General features: G+C 37.0%; 1 protein-coding gene across 8 annotated transcripts; it reads left to right on the forward strand.

Moving 5' to 3' along the window:
- The first annotated feature begins 805 nt into the window (after nt 1–805).
- On the forward strand, nt 806–21795 carry LOC112522145 (small subunit processome component 20 homolog). Of its 8 annotated transcripts, none has more exons than XM_025131221.1 (31): nt 806–994; nt 1223–1345; nt 2338–2495; nt 3525–3569; nt 4331–4409; nt 4490–4563; nt 4749–4855; nt 5905–6087; nt 6975–7178; nt 7296–7515; nt 7622–7696; nt 7788–8131; nt 8234–8432; nt 8538–8787; nt 8879–9218; nt 9477–9657; nt 9772–9912; nt 10050–10311; nt 10414–10869; nt 11409–11869; nt 13002–13138; nt 13223–13404; nt 14380–14739; nt 14978–15103; nt 16039–16104; nt 16188–17992; nt 18496–18775; nt 18963–19196; nt 19885–20403; nt 20519–20681; nt 21401–21795. In XM_025131221.1, the coding sequence occupies exons 1-31, from the start codon at nt 926–928 to the stop codon at nt 21655–21657; spliced, it is 8100 nt and encodes a 2699-aa protein (XP_024986989.1). In that variant the 5' UTR covers nt 806–925; the 3' UTR covers nt 21658–21795. The 8 variants fall into 8 exon arrangements, 6 of the variants coding, with proteins under 6 accessions (XP_024986989.1, XP_024986992.1, XP_024986991.1 ...); XM_025131224.1 differs by having other exon boundaries at nt 7461–7515; nt 21401–21657; XM_025131223.1 differs by having other exon boundaries at nt 2398–2495; nt 21401–21657.
- The last annotated feature ends 264 nt before the right edge of the window (nt 21796–22059 follow it).

Here is a 22059-nt window from a genome sequence, read left to right on the forward strand (position 1 = left end):
AATTTGTTGTCATTCAGAGAACGGTTACCAAACAACATTATTTCATTCAGCACTTAATCATTATGACCCTCTTAACCATTCTGACCACTTAACCATTCTGCACCAAACCATTCAGCAACTGCCAAACAGCCCCTTAGTTCATCTATGAATAAGGTTCACTTACTAACACAGTTCACTTATGAACAGTGTGTTAATCAAAAAATAACTAAGCAGTCTATCTGATATTTTCCAAAATTACCCTTGTTTCTTTGTTACTCACATGCATCAGTTTCAATCTTATTACAAAATTACTACTAATCAATTTCATATGCAAATTAGACAAATTAAAGACTAAAATTGGTTCGTAACAAGTTTATTATACAACATTACAATTTTTACTTATAAGAACCTTCTATTAGAGATGTTCTGATAAATTGACGATTACTCATTGTATGTAACGGTCAAACGGACCAAATCTTATGTGTGATTATTACACTTGAGAGGACCGTTGATGCAGAATAAAAGAAAAGGGACTAATATCAGCAGTTAGCTAATACTCGAGGGACCAATTTTGTAGCTTGATACATGAAAGGCGGTTATTTTTCACAGTTTGATTATGAAACGTTGAACCCTAAACCCTAATCTTGGGTCGTCCGCCGTGGCTCCGTCTACACTCTACGGTCTCCTATCCTAATTCGCTTCCATTTTGGATTATTCTGCATCTCAGGCCGTCCACCGTGTTTCTTGCCAGGATTAACTGCAACTGTTGGGCTCTTCTCCCACCCTCAACTTTGTAAAAGAAGAAATTGAAGTGCCCATTCACGCCGGTATGGTTTTGTGATTTGTTGTATTATCTCTATTTTAGGGTTTGTGTCTGATTGTTTCCCTAACGTTCTAACCCGTGACATCAGTCTAGTTCTTTTGGTAGCAGATTTGGTGTAAGACAATGGCGACACAGTCACATGCTCAGGCAGTTAAGTCGTTGAACAATGGAGCTGGAAGAAGACGCTTTGTGGTATGCTTTAACTTTTTAATTCTAAATACCTGTAACAATGTTACACTAGTTATTATATTTTGATTCTATTCTAAGAAAGTATCAATGTTCAATATGGAAAATATGGGCCTGGTTATTAGAACTGGAAGTTGGGTCTAATCTTGGGGAGGAGGGAGTATTATTTCTTGAAAGTTGGCTATGTTCAAATGCTGATGATGTCTTTAACACTTGGTAAATATGTGTTTACAGTTCAAGACATTCTCTCAACGAATTGAAGAAATCGATGTTGATGTTTTTCGAAGTCTTGATCCCCTCAAATCAGAACCCTCAGAAGGCTCATCCTTTTTCCGTGATTGCCTAGTTGAATGGAGGGTATGTTACACTTTTGCTTCATAATTTCAGACCTACTGTATGCCTATGCAGACATTTTTAGTGAATTTGGCTTCTATCTAAATTATGTCTAAGGTTATGCCTGCATTCCTCCATACTTTGTAACAAATCCCTTAAAGTTACAATTGAGGGTACACTACATAATTGCGTAGGTTTCCTGTGGACGAAATTGTGAGTGTATTATTTTGCTGCTAGTGTAGCAAGTTTTATGCATTAGAGGTTCACTCTGTGAATTATGTTACTATGCTTATTCATGACAAAACTTTGTTCAAAAGCAAAGGCATACATGAACATGATTTTATTTTATAATTCATTATAGAATGCTAGCCTGAAGTGGGATGTTAATGTTACTTCCAGTGGTTTCTAATTTGGCTGGTCTTTGGTCTGCCTGGTCCTGTGCTTGTATATTTGCACGTGCCTTGTTGCTTTTACAATGGTTGGTTTCATGTATCTGATTGAGCACCATCTTCTGGATTGTAATTGTTACAAAGAGGCTACATTAATCCGGTTATCAGAGTCATTGAAATTTTCGTCATTTGTGCAGTCTATGGTCTGTGTGAAAATATATCAAAGTGTTAAAAAGGGTTAGCTCAAAATCTCACTTGGAGAGGAAGATAGAATCTTTTACAATTATTGGAATCCCAATTTATACTTTAATTCCGTGTATTCACCAAATCATATTATATACTTGACTCGGTCATTACTTGGGTAGTTTCTAGGTCTTATTGTTCTTGCACATTCCTAGTATTAACATTTTTGACTTTTTAAATGTTTGTAAGGATTCTCTATTTCTTTATAATAGCAATGTTCAAGTACTGTAACTTGGCATTGTATTTTGAGGAATCACATAAATTGGTCCTATAATTTAGTATTTCATCCCTTGAAGTTTCAGGGCACCAAAAAAACTTTGTGGTTACTAGAATATTATTTTGCTTTTGGTTTATTGACACCTTTTCTTTCATCTATGCGTATAGGAACTTAACACTGCTGAGGATTTTATATCGTTTTATGAGGAAATGTTGCCGTTGGTGCAGACATTACCACAGATTATTTTGCAGAAGGAGTCTATACTTTCTAAGCTTCTTTCTAGGTTGGAGATGAAAGGGAGATTATCACTTGAACCCATTCTTAGGTAAAATCTCATATATCTTGTTTTTTAGTCTGTTTGCATCTCCATTATTATTTGTCATGTGATTGCAAACCACGAGCTGAGTAAACATTAAATTCATTGCATCAGTAACTACGAAAACCCTATATTTCAATGAAACACACCTCCACCTTGTGCCTGCACTAGAATTATCATCATGCATAACACCACTGTTGTGTTGATTATGGAGTTATGGATCGCGGTGGCTGCCAGATAGCTATTCGAACAGTAAGGTTTGAGTAGGAGAAATGATTCTTGTACCAACTACTCTGTAATTATAAGCTTACATTTATGGCCATATAAGGCCTTATTAAAAGACATATTCTCATAAGATAATAGGCAATACAAGGAGTAGCACTCTGACTTTGTTATAACACCTTACGACTGACTTAAAAAAGGACGGTGCTTTTGCTTTTAGAACGTCATAGGAAAACTTCGTACTCTCCTGATTATTGTTCTAATATAATTTCATGAACATCTTTCTAACGAGAAAGAATGCAAAATTTATAGAACAGAAGTAATAAAACAGCGAAGCAACACAAATGCCAACATCATGATTTCAATGTACATCCTGTGAACAGGATGGCATCTCTAATTTCTCTAGGTTTAGCAGTTGAGACATGTGATACCTTGTTACTTGACAATCTGTTTCTCTTGGGAACCACTTGAAGTGCTGCTGAACAGTCTTTGAGAATCTGTCTACTGATATCCTGATTAATCAAATACTTAAGCATGGGTTGTCCTTTCCTTTTTCGATGATTGGTAGGAATCAGTTACATGCTGTAAAGATAGGATGATAAATGGTGCATGTTCACATGTTTATTATGTGCCACAAGGAGCATCTCCCTACAATAGTTTCTCAAGTTATATGTTTCTTTGCTTGGAGAGTGGAGAACAGGCCGTTTCTTGTTGTAAAAAACTGCTTAGTTCTACCATATGTTCTTTTCTTAATCCTATACACCTTCTTTGTTCAACTTCTGCACAGCTTACATCTGCGTGAATGTTTTTGTGCAGGTTAATAGCGGCGCTGTCTAGAGATCTCTTGGAGGACTTTATTCCGTGAGTTTATGGCCATTGATATCTTTGTTCCTAACAATGTTCCTTTTATCTTCATTTTTGGGACAACTGATCGTTCTGTTGAAAGTATATGTCCTTTGCTCGTTGCATGATGCATCTAACGAAGCCCTTGGTTTGTAAAATCGAAATGATTTGGTATTTTGTGCTAGATTTTCTTGGCTTAATATGATATAATTGTTTTTCATATCTGATGCCAAACCTGTACCTTGGGTTGTCTAATTATTCTATATGCTTAATATGCTATATAGATGGGTCAACAGAGGCTTGTATCTTTGTTTCTTGATGACATCTGTATTTACAGCTTCAAGAGGATATACCGTTCCAACAGTTTGACCCCTTTGGCTCCTGACCTTATATATATATGTATATATATATATATATTTGTGAGTTTGAGGGTACAAGTATTCAGAGTGAACATATCAAACCTAATATTTTGCCTGAAAAGGAGGTGGTCGGAACATTTTTCTTACTGAATATGCTAGCTTATTATGGAGGGAAATTTATGTCAAACATGTTTACGGAGATATTTGTTGATATTTGTTGGGCGGGACATTCGGGAATACCTTTTTATTTGTTTCTAAAGTTCTTATCCTTGGCTGGTTTGTAAGTTGACATATTTTGCATTGTTGACTATGATTCACATCTTATACGGTATACCTTTCTAGTAGTATTGTTCCTTATGGACATATGATATATGATTGGTCATTCATTTTAAACTTACTTTTTGTCCTGTGTCTCTATAGATTTCTGGGGAAGGTTGCGGATTCCATGGTTTTGCTTCTCGGTAGTGGTGCTGAGAGGGAGTCAGATATAATCGAGCAGGTCGAAGCTGTAATTTTGTCGATTTTTTTTTATCACATAATATGGAACAAGAAAGCTACAATTTGGTTGTTGCTGTGCAGATTTTTATATCCTGGTCATACACTATGATGCATCTACAGAAATATTTAATTAGAGATGTTGTCTATGTCCTCAAGTAAGTAAAATGAATTTAGGTCGACTTTTCATGTTAAGAAGTTATCATGTGAGTTGATTGTATCTGGAGCAATATCATTTTTATTGTTTACCTAATCAGCTTCTTTCTTTACATGTGTCTATATTTGGCATATCATGTTGAAAATTGCCTAACAGTATCCGCTCATTCCCATATCTTTCTCTCAGAGTCACAGCTAAATTAAGGTTCTATCCAAAGGATTACATTCAGGAATTTATGGCGGAGTCTATCTCCTTTTTGTTGAGGAATGCACCTGTAGAGCAGCTTAACAAAGGTATAGCATCTTATATTTGTATCAGAGCCTCATGGGAACTTTTTATCCGTGAAGCAGCAATCCTGACAAACACACCAAATTTAAGTGACTTATGCAGCAAACTTTAAGTAATCTCATTGAAATTAATAACCATTCTGTGCGAGTGTGCTTCCCTTGTTTAGATGTCCGATTTTACTCTGCAACCAAAGGCTTCTTTCGTTCTTGATTTGTGGATTTAGTTACACATCCATGGTTTCCCTTAAATAGAAGTTGAAGAATCATGTTACTTTTTTAATCATCTTTAAATTTTTTAACACCAAACAATATTACAGTTTCAACCTGCTATGGGTTCTTGTGAGGGAGGTCAAGTATTGACAATGGCAGAGTGAAATCTATGATGAGGAATGTGTCTGGTGATTGTGTTGTTTGTCTGGCTTTTGTCATGTCTGACTGGTTTTCTACTTCTAACTACTGTTTACAAAGTTTAGATATAAGTTCTTTGGTCTCTTCCAGTTCCATGTACATTAATCACGAGCCTTGTTAGCATTTTTGTTATGGATCAGACAGTGAAATCCGTAAAGGCGTAAATATTGTGTTCTATTTTAAACCTTGTGTGCTCGTATCAGTTCTTGGTGATATTTTTTAGTTCTTATATCTGATGTTTTTAACTCCCTTACAGCCTTCTACTTGCTGTGACCATTTGGAAAGCGTTTAATCCTTATGTAGATATTGCCAAATTTGTTGTATTTGCTGTATTTTTTCTTTTGTCTAGAGTTCTTCTTTCTAATGCATAAAATAGCAATCCAAGCATGCTGCAGAGATGTAAAATGGATTTCTGGTTGATGCACTTGCAACCTTGTGTAGGATATAAATACATGGCCCATGTTTATGTGTCTGGCTTTTTTTGGTTTACATGCAGGTTGCTTTAGTATCTACCTGTTAGTAGTGAGATGAAACGGTGGAATTGATGCTCATTTGTTCATTTTTCTGTTCATTTATTTGCGAATATGAGGCGGCAATCTATTTGTTGTCAACACCTATTAATAACTTGTAAACTTTAAACTTAACAGGCATCAGGAAAATCATGTCTGAAGTTGTGGCAAAACCATTGGAAACTAGAAAATCTGGAGCCAGTGCATTGTTATTTTATGTTATGAAAGGATTTTCATCGAAGTTGCATTCCAGGGCTGAGCAAGTGATGCGGCTATTACTTCATGGTGAAGTAATAGGAAGCGGTGACAAAGACCCTGAAGGCAAATTCTTTTACTATCTAAATTTTCTGCACTCAATTTTTTTGATAGATGTACTTTGCTAATAACCGAGATGCAAACAATAGTGGATTGTGCTGCTACTTGAATGGGAGAATATGTTAAACTCGGATAGGGGCACATGAAAGCAAGTTTTACCAAACATTGAGTGGTAGGTTTCATTGGACAACTTTGATCCTTGCTATGATTTGTGGGCCAAATTGTTAGGTCAGCAAAAGGATCCAAAGGAGTAGGTGAACAATCCGTATGTTGAGGTGCATGTGTTGGACGTACGTTTATAATTAGAAATTTGGATATTAAGGAGACAGGTGAGGTGGAGCTGACTGTAGAGAAACTGATACAACACCGACTTTTGGTGGGTTAGGTAATCCTCTACTTAAGAGCTTTTGGAATTTGGATGTGTTGCTGAACAGGGATACTTGTATCAAGAGGACTGTTGAAAAACAATGGCAGGTTATAAATTGGAGATAAGGGAGACGGATGAGGTGGCTATGATCAAAGAGTAACTGATGCGACACTAGTTTATATGGTTTTCTATTCTTCAATATAGACCCTTGGCTTTGGATGGAAAAGGAATACTTATGTGAAGTGGGAAGGGGGTTTGTAGTAAGGATAGGCCAAGATCAAATCGGAAGTAGTCAAGAGAGATATAACCATATAATTCAAGACCTTTTGCTTCCATTTTTGGCCCACCCTGGCAAGTTTGTTATAGAAAACTTCTTGTTGATGTTTGTAATATTTTCTTAAGCCTGTTAGTCATGCTTCAAGTCACCCAGTTGCATATTAAAATTTGCTTCATCACTATGGAAATTTCTTGAACTTAGATCAGTCTTGCATTAGTTTATCATAATGCTTTTATCTGTTTGGTACAGGCTCAAATCCAGTTGTTGAAGTTGTGATCACAGTCTTTCAGCGGTTATGTGAAGAGCTGCGGCCCTCAGAGTTGAAATTGTTGGTGCAACGCGAGGGAAAGGAAATATACGACTCCATTGCTAATGGACACTCACGCCATCTCAGTCATCTTCTGTCCCTGTTTATTTCTACTATGCATAACCATAATGTGCACAAGATGATAGGTAAGATTAGCCACCTTTTGGTTGACCTCTGTTCCTTTCCGGGGTTGCTCTAGGTTGACCATCTTTGTTTATTTTGATTGTCTTCCATTAACATCTATTTGGACTTTACAACTACAGAGTTTGAACCAGTGCTTGAGCTAGCTAAATTGCTTATCGGGACTTTTATCATGCCTTCTGGCATATTGTTGAAGGCTGAGGACCAATCCTCTGAAATTATTGATAAAATTCTTCAGCTGATGCTTTGCATTCTTGATGGTCTTCATAGTGGTAATCATGCTGCAGTTCTTACAGAATTGTCAATGCAATGGGCTCCTATATTTGAGATGAGGAATACGAGGTATCAGGCTTATTGTTTTCATATGGAAATTGGTGGTATTCACAGTTAGTTTTCCCATAGTTCTCCCCTACTGATTTTGTTTCAACTTGATGTTTGCTGGTTGCAGTTTTATGAGCTTCATTAAAGAGCTATTATTGAAGGACCCCTCCATACTCCATACTTTCAGAACCTGTATTATAAGGTAAATGATCTAGTTCTGTTGTTTTAATGGGTACTGGCTATTAGTTCACCTTGCTCGGTTATTTATTTTAACATTTAAAAGTGGGTTTCAGTGCACTGACCGATTTAATCACAACCTTGGAGGAAGAAGCATTGTACCTGCTTATTAAGTTCTTCGAGAGATTACAATCATTAAAATATTGTCTATTGGAAGAGAAACCCAGACAAGAGATTTTAAGAGTTGGTATTTTTCTCAAGGAACAGATTACTTACTGGATTGGAATGATGAATGATGCTGTACACAAGTCTCCATCTTGTTTGGAGTTTAGGGCGACAGATTTAGCTCGGATGTGGGGAATTGTCAGCTGCTATTCTTACATGACAGAGTTCCAAGCTAATCCATCAGTACTTATGGATTTTGTAGAAGCCCTTGATCGCCTTTTGATGATCAACTCTGGTATGAGACCTTGTAGTCTCTTAGAAACTTTGGCATGATAACTAATGAAGATTGTGTTCACGACTTAACTATAAACAACTTTTCATGTGATGGTTCTTTCAGAAACAATTGCAGCATTGCCTAGACGGACTTGGGAAAGCTTAATTGGAGCTGGTTTAGCTTCCTATCAGAAATTGGGCTTCAGTCAGATGGCAGGGCATGACGGATTACCAGTGGATAGAATCTTGTATTTTGCTAAAAAATATAAATCTTCTATCCATATATTATCTGCCATTGCCGACTTCTTGGATTCATTAGATGCGTATGTTGATCTTATTATCCTTTCCGACTTAATGGCTTAAATAGATTTGCGCTGTGCTGGAACTCACATGTTCTTCTTTTTACTTTCTATGATTGTCCAATGCAGGTCCACCACTCAAGTTGGCAGCCCTAAGAAGTATCATCTAGAGTTAGAGGCGTGCAAAACCGTAGATGCATTTGATGTATTTTCTGAAAATTTATGTCACTCTGACAAACAAATCCGTCTTCTCACCCTAAGAATCTTATGCCACTATGAAAATCTGAATTCTGAGAATTTATCAAGTAATCAACCTTCGGAGAAAGATATGATGATCGACGATCCTCCAAACTTCAACAGAAGTGAGCAGAGCGACAACGTATGTTCCCTTTTCTTGCTTTTGCCATAAGATAATGAATCTTCTTTTTTCAATTTAGCCTAATTATTGTTTTTGAATCTCCTTATTTTAGGTTCTTCATCAACTGCTTGCCATCGAAGCAACTTCTCTTTCTATAGCGACTAGTAGGAAAGTTATTCTATTGATAACGAAGATACAGATGGATCTCTCTACTGGAAGGATATGCGGAGCTTATATACCCCTTGTTTTCAATGCTATTATCGGCATATACCACAACCAGTTTAATTATCTATGGAATCCAGCTATGGAATGCTTTGCGGCCTTGGTTAGCCATTACTATGGACTGGTATGGGAAATATGTGTGAAGTATCTGGACAAAAGTGTGTCTAACCTCGTATCACATCACGGACATTCTGATAGAGGCAACAGGGAATTATGTGACAAGAGCGATGGTATGTATTTGATTTCTCTTTCCAAAGTTGTCATCTCCCCAACCCCCAAAAGTATGAACATCCTTTTAAACAATGGCATGCATGCTCTTAGTATATACACCTTGGCATTGAATTAATCTGTTAGGTATCTTCAGGAATAAAAGGAAAACAGAACAGACACGTATTTTAAACTTCAAAGTAACATAACTTTAAATTGCTGTTTGACTGGAGTTTATTGATTCTCAACTATGCATCTGACATTATGTATGTTGACTTCAGATTTGCTCAGTTGTTTTAACGCATTTGTTGCTCCTTCCTATGATGGCATTTCATCCGCAACTGTTTTGTCGTTGTTGATCAAGTCACTACAAAAAGTACCGACGCTTGTCGAATCACGTTCCCGGCAAATTATACCTTTGTTCTTAAAATTTTTGGGCTATGAGGTTTCTGATCTTTCAAGGTAGTTCTCCTTAATACTTTAAGGAGTTTTAGCTGTCTTTCTGCTTATGTCTAAGATATGCACTCTCCTTGGCTCGTTTCGGTAATATACCCTCTCTTTATTCTGATGTTGCAGTGTGAGATCATATAGTTTGCATGCTTCTAAAGGAAAAGATTGGAAGGGTGTTCTTGAAGATTGGTTAAACTTGCTGAAATTGATGCACAATCCAAAGTCCTTCTATCGGAGTCAGTTTCTTAAGGAGGTTCTACAATACAGGTTGTTACAAATTCAGGAATTGTAGTGTTATGCTTGTATGAATGCTTGGTGCTTAAGCATTATTTGATGATCTACGAGGGTAAAATTTAGAAGTGCTCATGTTTTTTATTTACTAATTCATTTTGATGTGTTCTCAGGTTGCTTGATGAGAATGATCCTGAAGTGCAGTTGAAGGTTCTTGATTGCCTATTGAATTGGAAGGATGAATTCCTACTGCCCTATGATCAGCATCTGAGAAATCTGGTCAACCCTAAGACTCTGAGGGATGAACTTACAAGATGGAGCTTATCTAGAGAATCTAATTTGGTTAGTGAAGAACACAGAGATCGTCTTGTGCCACTAGTCATTCGTATTCTTGTGCCAAAAGTTAGGAAGTTGAAAACACTTGCATCTAGAAAGGTTCGTGTTGTCAAGAAATTTTATTAACTATTCTCCTGCTTCTCCATGTCTTTCTTTTTCACTCTTTTGAGCTATACATAACGAGTATTGTTATTTCTCCAGGTTGCAAGTGTGCACCATAGGAAAGCAGTTATTGGGTTCCTAGCTGAGCTTGATATCAACGAGCTTCCTTTGTTTTTTGCTTTGTTAACAAAGCCCTTACAAAAGGAGTCACTGGGTGTTGATGCTGTGGATGATGATTTACTTTGGGGTTCACCTAAAACTCCTGCTAAGTTTGATTCTTCAGGTGTTCTGAGACATTTTAGTATGGATAACATCAAGTCACTATCTTCAAAGAAAATATATGGGTTTTTACATGTGACGGAAGAAATTCTTGGAGTTTTTGATGAATCACGTATTAGTCCTGTTCTTGATACATTAATGGGAAGTGTTGTTCGCATATTAGCTAGCTGTGCACCAAGTATGGAGGGCACAAAGAACTGTGACTTATCTATGGCAGTGAGGAACACTAATGTGTGTGAACATGGAGAAGACAGTGGAGCAGAAAAGCAGGCCATGGTAATATATATATTACATTCTGAATTTGTTATCCGACATAAGAAGGATGATGGCCAATGAAAATTTAACTAGTACTTCTAATTTTTCTGAAGAGACTAGGTCTCAGTTGATATTTTTGGCTGGCTCTGAGATGAAGTGGTTATTTGGAAGTATTTCCCATAAACTAGGATCAGGTTCAGGGGAAAAACGCTAAAAAATGAAAAACTGAGGTACGCCCTGGTAGTATTCATCTGGACGGTATGCACATGTGCATACAAGTAATTTGTCCGGTATGCACATGTGCATAAAAACCAACAAAAACCTTCAATTACTTGTATGCACATGTGCATACCATCCAAATGAAAGAATGGTTACGAGGGAGTTCCTCGGTTTTTCATTTTTTTGGAGTTTTTCATTGAACCTCCCTCTATATGGAAGTATTTCCCATAAACTATACTACTATTTGGCAATATATATGTTCTAAATAAAATTTCTGGCAGTGTTACTTGTTACTTGCTGCAAACACTCAATCCTAATAAATATTTGTTTTTGAATTGCAGACCAGCTTGGCCTCAAAACAGTTCAAGGATTTGAGATCTTTATGTCTGAAAATTATATCTTTGGTACTGAGTAAATTTGAAGATCATGATTTCAGTTTGGAATTCTGGGACATCTTCTTTTCAGCTTTAAAACCTTTAATTGTTGGTTTCAAGCAAGAAGGAGCTAGTAGTGAGAAGCCAAGTTCACTGTTTGTTTGTTTTCTTGCTATGAGTAGAAGCCATAAACTCGTATCCCTGTTTCATAGGGCAGAAAATCTTGTCCCAGATATATTTTCAATTCTAACAGTTACAACAGCTTCCGAAGCAATTATATCTTGTGTCCTTAGATTCATTGAGAACCTACTTAATCTCGACATCGAGGTGGAAAGTGGTGATAATGACGTGAAAGGCATTCTACTTCCAAACATTGACACACTTGTCTGCAGCTTGCATTGCCTTTTCACAAGCAAAAGTACTAGCAGGTATCATATTTTCTGTGATTATGTCAAAAAGAATTTCTAAGACTGGTATATTAATGTTTTGCATCAATTTATGTGACTGAGTGAGTAATTATTTTTTATAAAGAAGGCCTACTTGCAGCTCAGTGTACTACTTCCCATTGTTAATTTGAGCTGTTTAGAGTTACGGGTGTGATTGTTGTTACTGTTCAATAGGCGGGGAATCTCAAGAATTTGGTTGGCTGCAAGTTGAAGTAGGGAGTTGATTATAATGATCACTCACAATAATGGCATCTCTTTCATTCATTCATTTTGCTTCTGAGTTTCGTTCTTGAACACGAGATACGTTTATTAAAGGGAGCCTGACTGTTAGTTCGGGACTAAAATCTAGTGAGAAAAAAGATATTTATGTAAAATGGTTAACAAATTCTACTTGGAATGAAGTGAAAGGAATAGGACATCAAGACGTTAAAAGTTGCACATTTACTCTTTTTAAGTAGGTTGGTCCCTATGTTGCAAGGATAGAGGTGGGTGATATGTGACCACTAGGACTTGAGAAGTTATCTTCATGGTTGATAAATTGTTGAAAAATATCAAGTGTAAGAAAAAAGTAGGTGATTAGAAATTAAACAACAGAAGTACACTAATACATAAACATGTTCATCAAGCCTGGTATTGTCATAACCATCACCTCTGTTCCGCCTCTATTCCTTTCTCTTGCAGGTGAAAAGAACATGTCTTCTAATTTTCAAATTTGTAAGTTCTTGAATTTTGATATCTTTCATTTTCACAAAAAGATCTAATTTGCCCATTCTGTACCTTTAGTGCCATATGTAATCACTGATTTAAGAATATGTTCAAATTTACATCTTGTACTTACTAGGCCGCATGCCTGAAGGACTTCACCCCCATAGGAATCAGATTCATGAGTTCAAGAGTTGGGTGCCGCATCTTTAATGAAAATTTTAACTTCCAAGTGAACTTTTAGCCTTTTAGGTCCCACCCCTTGGTGTTAAGATTTTTATTTAAATTCTGTATGGAGCTGGAGCACTATGTTGGGAATTCTATTTGTTGCAGATATTGCAGCCCTATTGATACCCATCAAAATTTTCATATATAAACCTTCTTCCGTTGCTAACTTAAATTACATTTGTAGGAAGTCACTCAAATATTCTGGAGGAAACGAGCTTAGCATTTTCAAATTACTGCCCAAGTATATTAAAGATCCTTCGATCGGGAGAAAATTTGTTGACATCTTACTTCCATCTCTAACCAAGAAGCATATAGACTGGGGTTAGTATATCTCTTCAATGACATTATAATTTATTCCTTGTTTAACTTTATGATTCATCATTGTAACTTGTCATCTTTCACCAGATCCATGTGTGTCGGCTTTGCATGTCATTCAGAAGATGGTACCTATGTTAGGAAGTGAAGGCGGTTTAAGAATCTTGAATACTATTTCTCCATTACTTATTCATGCAAATTCAGAGGTTCGGTTGGCTATCTGTGACATCCTTGATGCGCTTGCTGGAAGTGATCCTTCTTTAGTGCTTGTGGTAAGCTATTTTGCCACTATTTTTATACAACGTCCACCATTCCGCATGCCTTGTGCAACTGTTGGCTAGATGTTATCCTTTTAGAAATGAAGATGCTTAAGACGTGTTCTTCCAATCAACCTTACTTGACTTTTAGTTCTACCTTTTTACAAGCAAAGCGACCTAATCATTGTAATATTATCCTGTTTAAAGCAAAATAGAAAGTGAAAATGAGGGAGGCAAGAACTCATTCACCCTCTCTATAATAGATGGCTGAATTTGATGAGGCTTCAAAGAAATATGGCTGATGATTAATTTTCTAGATTTGTTATCTTCTTATTGCCAAACTAAAAGCATATTGTAATTTATTGTTTTTAGATTCATGTGTGCATACAAAGTCCGAGCAATATAAAAGAGGGCAAGACCAAATAAGACCAAACCTACCAAAACAAACAAACCCAGTGAGTGCTGCACGAAGTAGGGTCTTTTTTTTTGGGGGGGGGGGGGGGTGGAAGATGACCTCACCACTACCCAGAGAGAGAGAGAGGTTGTTTCCATAAAGAGAGCATGATTTTGCGGGAACCATTTGGTTCTAAAATTTATACAAGAGTTTGGAATAGATGAAAGAGGAAAAACATAAATGGTAGAGAAGCAAGTTATGATTTTCGAATGGAAGGTAACAAGCAAGATACTAAAGCATGCAGTAAAAGCATAAGGGAAGGTACTAGACCGCTAGAATAAATAAGGGCGCACAGGAAAAAGTAATTGTATTTCGTTAGTCTAATTTGGAAAGAAGCCTTTTAATTTGGAGCATCACAGAAAGGATAACTCAGCCTGGGACAGCAGTGGTATAAAATATGTTTCTATGTGGCAAGTAATGTGAGATGGTCAGTTAGGTTTTTACTCGCATACGATATATACCTAAATTTCCTTGTTATGTTATAATGGTTCTTATTTTTTCATTGCTATATATTCATCATCATGGTGTTTTTGCAGGCGAAACTTCTTCGGGAATTCAATGCTCTATCTGCAGTAGAGATGGATGTCCTTGATTATGATGTCATAATTGGTGCTTATGAGAAAATCGACATTGAATTCTTCTGCAGTGTTCGAGAGGAGCATTCACTAGTTATCTTGTCACATTGTGTACATGATATGTCATCTCAGGACTTGATTTTGAGGAACAGTGCATATAGACTTTTGCTTCTATTTCTTGATTTCTGTAGGAAGATCCTTTGTGGTGAATTGGAATCTAATATGGGGTGTTGGTCTGAAGCATGCATTCAGAACACAATAAACAACTTCTTTTTGAAGTATATGGGAAATGCTATGAGCAAAGAAACTTCTGTTCTAAAGGTGAAGGACTCCATTTATGTTTAAAGCTGCATTCTTGGGCTTTTATTTCGTTTTCTTGATTTATGTCTTTGGTTTCTTGAATGTAAGTTCAACTTGACATAATACAAATGCTTTCATATAGTTCTACTATTAGATTCAAACCTCCCTTTTTCTTTTCTATTGCAATTTCTGGATTACTATATGATGATTTTCGAACTTCCCATATATAGTTCTCACCTGGGTAACTACTAATTTACAGGTGTGGATGGATTTACTGCGAGAGATGGTGTTGAAACTTCCTAATGTGTCTAACCTTACATCATATCATGCTCTGTGTAGTGAAGATGCAGAGCAGGACTTCTTTAGCAATATCGTTCACTTGCAGGTTAGTAGGCTGATAAGGAAATGGAATTGTTGTAAGTTGATTTCCTGAGTATGTACATAGGAATTATGATAATTTTGTGTTCATGTGCTGACATTTTTGCATCAAACACGTCCAAGGATGGGTGTTTTTATGAGCCTGACCATTCTGATTTTCTGAAACCATACCTAAGGGGGCATTTGGTTCGCATTATTCTGATGGAATCTGATGGAATTGGAATGGTCAATTGCGTTGACCAAATTCCATTCTGGCGTTTGGTTTACCTATAGAATTGAATTGAATCCCATATATTCCACCAACGATGGATTTCATAGTTCCATCATAGTGGGGAAGGAATTGAATTCCATTCAAACAATTTTCTTAACATGACAAATCTACCCCAGTAAACCAAGTTTCTTAAATTATTATATTTATAGTTTAAGAAAAAAAAAATACAAATTCAAAGACGGTATTTTGGTCATTTTCATCATTTCATTCCAATTCTTCTGTAAACAAAACAGACATATTCCAATTCATTTGACAGATTACATTCCATTTCTTGCCAACCAAACACTTGGTCAAACCTGATAATATTCCATTTCAATTCATTCCATATTCCAATTCCTTCGAAAAACATTCTGCCAATCAAACACCACCTAAGTGTTCTGTGCCTAGGAATCTGATTTTGTTGGCAAAATTCTTGCTATTAAGTAATACCAAATATAAATGTGTATGTACGACAGTATGAGATGATATCGAAAGAGGTTACTGTCCACTTCTCAGAAATTTTGTTCTTCCATTCCTTCTTGTAACATCTTCTACTGCTGAAAATTTAGGACTTTTCTAGTCTTGTGACACATGTCCATTATATATTGGTCAAAGCAGAATGTGATTTATATTCATGATTGATTTGACTTTTTTCTGTCTGCCTTGTTTGTTAAATAATTTCATGAATACAGAAGCATAGAAGAGCAAGGGCATTGTTACGCTTCTGCAGTGTTGCCCGTTCTTGCCATTTGTCAGAGGTAGTAGTTTCCTTTTTGGTGGTTAGATTCGCTTACACTTTTCTTCCCTTTCACTTACCTTTTGCTGTCCATCTATCATTCAGGTCATTACAAATAAAGTGCTAGTCCCGCTTTTATTCAATATGTTACTTGAAGTAAAAGATGGAAAGGGAGAGCATCTTAGAAACGCTTGTATCGAAGCCCTTGCATCTATCTCTGGTTCTATGGGATGGAAAGCATACTATGCACTGTTGAACAGGTGCTTCCGGGAATTAAAACTGAGACCCGACAAACAAAAACTGTTTTTGAGGCTGATTTGCTCTGTTCTAGACAACTACCATTTTTCAGAAGTTAAGCACTTTGATAGGGAGAAAGATTCTCCTGAATCCCGTCAACAGGCTTCTTCAATTGTCTTGGTCAAGTGTACCACAACGGATAAACATCCCGATATACAAAGTTGTCTTCATGAAAACATTCTACCTAAGATACAGAAGTTGTTGACATTGGATACCGACAATGTGAATGTTAACGTGAGTCTTGTTGCACTAAAGCTGTTAAAACTACTTCCGGGTAACATATTGGAACTGCAGCTTCCGACTATAATTCATCGTATTTCAAACTTCTTGAAAAGTCGGTTGGAAAGTGTTCGTGATGAGGCAAGGTCTGCTCTTGCTGCTTGTTTGAAGGAGTTAGGGCTAGAATATCTGCAGTTCATTCTCAAAGTCATGAGGTCTACCTTGAAAAGAGGATTTGAGCTGCATGTACTTGGATATACGCTCCATTTCATACTGTCGAAGTGCTTAGCTGATTCCATTTGTGGGAAGTTGGATTATTGCTTAGAGGAACTTCTTTCTGTGGCTGAGAATGATATTCTTGGAGATGTTTCCGAGGAGAAAGATGTTGAAAAGATTGCTTCAAAAATGAAGGAGACAAGGAAGAAAAAGTCATTTGAGACACTCAAATTGATTTCTCAAAGCATCACATTTAAAACTCATGCCTTGAAGCTGATTTCACCTATTACACGCCATCTGCAGAAGCAGTTGACGCCAAAATTGAAATCAAAATTAGAAACTATGTTGCATCATATAGCTTCTGGCATCGAATGTAACCCGACCGTAAACCAGAAAGACATTCTTATTTTTGCTTATGGCCTCATTGAAGATGGTTTGAAGGGAAATCAAGGTTGTGAGAATATATATGGCGCAAAGTCGAGTGGAGATAAGAATGATGATATCAACACTACAAGTAGCATTTCTGGTAGGTTATCTCGTGCTGGCTCGCAATGTTCACATCTCATTACGGTATTTACCCTTGGTATTTTGCATAGTCGTGTTAAGAAAATGAAACTTAAAGAAAATCAAGAGCAAGTATTATCATTGTTGGACCCTTTTGTTGGATTGTTATGCGGCTGCTTGAGCTCCAAGTATGAAGACGTTACTTCTGCAGCTCTTAGGTGTCTTTCACTTCTTGTGAGATTTTCGTTGCCTTCCCTTGATTCTGAAGCTGATAATATAAAAAGTGCACTTTTCGTTATCCTGCATGGTTCTGTCAATGCTACCAGTGCTTTGGCTGAATCTTGTATACGGCTATTGACAGTGCTTCTGCGAAGCACCAGTATTACGCTTTCCTCTGACCAGATTCACATGCTCGTCCAGTTTCCGCTCTTTGTTGATCTTGAAAGAAACCCGTCTTTCGTTGCACTTTCTCTGTTGAAGGCAATTGTGAACCGTAAGGTTGTAGTTCCTGAGATATATGATCTTGCTAAACAAGTTGCAGAGTTGATGGTAACAAGTCAAGTGGAACCTATACGCAAGAAATGCAGTCAGATCTTCTTACAATTCTTGCTTGACTATTCCCTTTCACAGAAACGATTGCAACAGCATCTTGACTTCTTGCTTGCAAATCTAAGGCAAGGATGAGATTCTACTTGGTCAATGTACAACTAATTCCTACTAATGTTGTGTTCTCAAAATCTCTTTTACGAAGGAAAGGAAAGGGGAGGAAAGTAAAAAAACTCATGTTCTTGAAGCTTTTGTAGGGGAGAAAGGAAAGGGAAGGAAAATAATGATAAGCCTCCTCCCAGAACTTCCTCCCAAATGTGGGAGGAATGGGAAGGAAAGGAAAGAAATTAAAACCCTCTAAGAAAATTATTAAAATTACAAAACTACCCAATCTTTAATTTTAAAGGATATATTTTTAAGGGTATATTCGTAAAAGTGACATCTTTTCTTTCCCTCCTGTTCAAGAACATGGAAAAATATTTTCTTTCTTTTCCTTTCTTTCCTTTTCCTTCCACTTCGAGAACACAAATAAAAAATTATTTTCCTTCCTTTCCTCTCCCTTTCTTTTCCTTTTGTTTCTCCCCAAATTCGAGAACACAACGTAAATGATATTTTGTTGTTGTTGTTGTAGGTATGAGCACCCAACTGGAAGAGAAGCTGTGCTTGAAATGATTCATGCTATTATTATGAAGTTTCCGCCCCAAGTTGTGAATGAACAGTCGCAGACTCTTTTTGTCCAACTGGTTGTTTGCTTAGCAAACGATTCTGAGAAAAAGGTCCGCTCTATGATTGGTGCTGCTATAAAGCTTCTAATTAGTCGTGTGAGCCCTCAAAGTCTCCATTCTATTTCAGAGTATGCTTTGTTTTGGTATTCAGGCGAGAAACAGGGTTTATGGAGTGCTGCAGCACAGGTATACTCATCATTGTTCCCTCAATCCCATAAGAAACGCCTTCTTTTCAGCCACAACTCACTATTTTCTGTTTCTCGATTTGCAAAATTTGATGACCAAGAGAAGAATTTTGTAAAATAACTATAGATTTGTTTTCGAGTTCTTGTTGACTGTTTACAATTTCTGGTTCCAAAATATTTTTATACAGGTTTTGGGACTATTGCTAGAAGTGATGAAGAAAGGCTTCACAAAACATATAGATGCTATTTTTCCTGTAATGAGACGCATATTGCAGTCTGCTGTCAATATCTTGAAAAACGATCAGGCAGATCCTCCCAGTGGAGCGGGGATTCCCCTATGGAAAGAAGCATACTATTCATTGGTTCTATTTGAGAAGATATTACTGCAATTTCCTGAAACGTGCTTAGGGAAAGATCTTGAGGTACAATTATACTATCCATCACAAGATATCATGTGATCGGATGATATAACATGCTCGAAGAACATTTTATTTGAAATGGCTGGTTTCTATTTGGCTTTTTTGATTCCTAAAACCTTTGAAAATTATTCTTAATAATTCAAATCCGGGTGTGGCTTCTATGGAGAATGTAGAATATCATCTTTAGGGTTAATATGTAGCATCTCTGACTAAACGTACCAGATATTGTCCGCTTTGTCTATACATGGACTCACGGTTTTAAAACGCATCTGATAGAGGAGGTATCTAGTCCTTTATAAGGCAACCTTAGTTCCCTCCCCAACCGATGTGGGATCTTAACATTGATTGAGGAGGGGAACGGAAGTTGCCTAATAAGGGACCGGCTCTATCAGACGTGTTTTAAAACCGTGAGTCTAGGTGTTTGGACAAGCGGACAATATCTGGTATGGTTATCCTGTGATGTTACAGATGGTATTAGAGTTGGGAACCAGACTAGTGTGCCAGTGAGGAGGGGAACGATAGTTGCCTTATAAGGGACTGGAAATCTCCTCTATTAGACTTGTTTTAAAACCTTGAGTCTAGGTGTGTGGATAATATATGGTACGGTTGTCTAAGATGTTATGTAATAAATTTCTTTATATGCACAGTTTGGGGTCATTATTTTATTTTCGTTCCTTCCATTTGCTTACAGGACATATGGGAAATAATCTGTGAGTTCTTGCTGCATCCGCATATTTGGCTACGCAATATCTCAAACCGCCTCATTGCATTGTACTTTGCAACAATAACTGAAGCCTGCAAGCAAAATAACGAGAGATGGATTGGAGAATTTTTCCTATTGAGACCTAGTAGACTCTTCTTGCTAGCAGTCTCTTTCTGTTCTCAATTGAAAGCGTCGCTTACCGATGATGCAGCCAACAACTATCTTCGGCAAAATATCGTGTTTGCAATTCTTGGATTGCATTCAATGCTAGGGCGACAAAAAGAAACTAAAGTATTTTGGTCTACTTTTGAACCAAAGGACGAAGAGATTCTTATCAAAGCTTTTCTGATACTTGATTCAAGAAAAGGAAGAAGCATGTTTGCATCTTTTGCATCTGATCTTAATGGTCATAGTGAGATGGAGAATTGTGATCATCATCGTTACTTTCTCATCTCCTCTTTACTTAAAAGGATGGGAAAGACTGCACTTGATATGGAGGAAGTTCAGGTTAGTATGCTATTCTTAAACCATGTCAAGATTATATTTTTGTTAGGGATTTGGTTATGTTTTTCTTTTTCTTGGAGTTTCTTATTACTGACGGTTGATTGTAAATTATTTTCAGATGAGAATCGTCTTTGATAGTTTCAGATTGGTATCGCCAAAAGTCCTCGATGGCAATGAAGCTTCGGAAGAGCTTGACAAGAAAGATGGTCAAAATCTTGCTTATCAGGTGCTCCTGCCTTTGTACAAAATCTGCGAGGGATTTGCTGGGAAAGTTGTCTCAGGCAAGTTTTAGCATCTAATATCCAATTGTTTTTCTCGTTATGGTGTCTCTGGGAAAGTTGCTTTGATTATACACTTGAGGAAAGTTTGGTTGAGAACCTGTTTTTTGTTGAGAACCCGAGAACCGCCCACAGCGCGCCAAGTGTCCCTCTTCAGGATGAATATTCGTGATGAATAACACATTCATGGTGAATATGGACATTTTATTCATCATGAAGCACGCATTCATGATGAATATGTTATAACATTCATGATAGATAACAAGTCCATATTCCTGATGAATATGCAACATGTCGTGTTGGGGAGGGAGGTCCCCGGTTCTTAATGAAAAGGAGGTTCCGTTCCTAGGTGTCTTCACGGAAACCGCCCACAGCGCCACGTGTCTCTCTTCAGGATGAATATTCATCATGAATAACACATTCATGATGAACATGTTATAACATTCATGATGAATATCAAGTCCATATTCCTGATGAATATTCCATGTGTGGCGTTGTGGGGAGTCCCCTGGTTCTTAATGAAAATGAGGTTCCATTGTAACATGCTCTTTTATTTCTTGTTATTTTTGTTTTACAACCTGGGTGTCTTCACGTGAACAGCTCTCTATCTCTTGGGGTAGAGATATACATCCTAACCTTCCTAGAACCTACCTTTGTGTGAAATTTACCGGGTTTGTTTGGTTTATCACAAATCTGATGGTGAATGCATATGGCTATTTTAGATGATGGAAAACAATTTGCACAAGAGGTCCGTGATAGCATCAGGGATGCAATGGGTGTCCAACACTTTGTTCAAGTTTATAGCTCGGTAAGGAAAAATCTCAAGACGAAAAGGGATAAAAGACGACAAGGTGAAAAAGTGATGGCGGTTGTTAACCCCATGAGAAATGCCAAGAGGAAGCTTCGGATCGCGGCCAAGCATAAAGAGAACAAGAAAAGGAAAATAATGACAATGAAGATGGGAAGATGGATGCATTGACACCCAAAATTTTGAAGCTTTTTTGTACTTGTAAATCCATAAGAATATGGCTGTAGGAGGATATATAATGAAATATCATTTTTGATCCCTTTTTTGTATTTCTTCTTTTCTGATATTTGAAAACCAATGTCAAAGGGAGAGTTTTGATCAATTAGATTGAAGTTTTGATCAAAAGGAACTTTTACTTTTATAGTAATAATGGTGCATATACCATTAGAGATGTAAAAAAGCCTAAACTTAAAAGCCTGGCCAGGTCTGATTGGAAAAAGCCTGAGCCTTGTGAGTTAAGCGTGGTCCAGGCCTCAAAGCCCGGTAGGCCTAAAAAAGCCTGATTGGCTTGATCGGGTTTTGAGATTTGGCCGAGTCATTTTTGTGCATCTTTACTTGGATCTGTCTAAGAAT

This window comes from Cynara cardunculus, assembly GCF_001531365.2.
Source record: "Cynara cardunculus var. scolymus isolate 2C chromosome LG 11, CcrdV1, whole genome shotgun sequence".
Taxonomy (NCBI): Eukaryota; Viridiplantae; Streptophyta; class Magnoliopsida; order Asterales; family Asteraceae; genus Cynara; species Cynara cardunculus.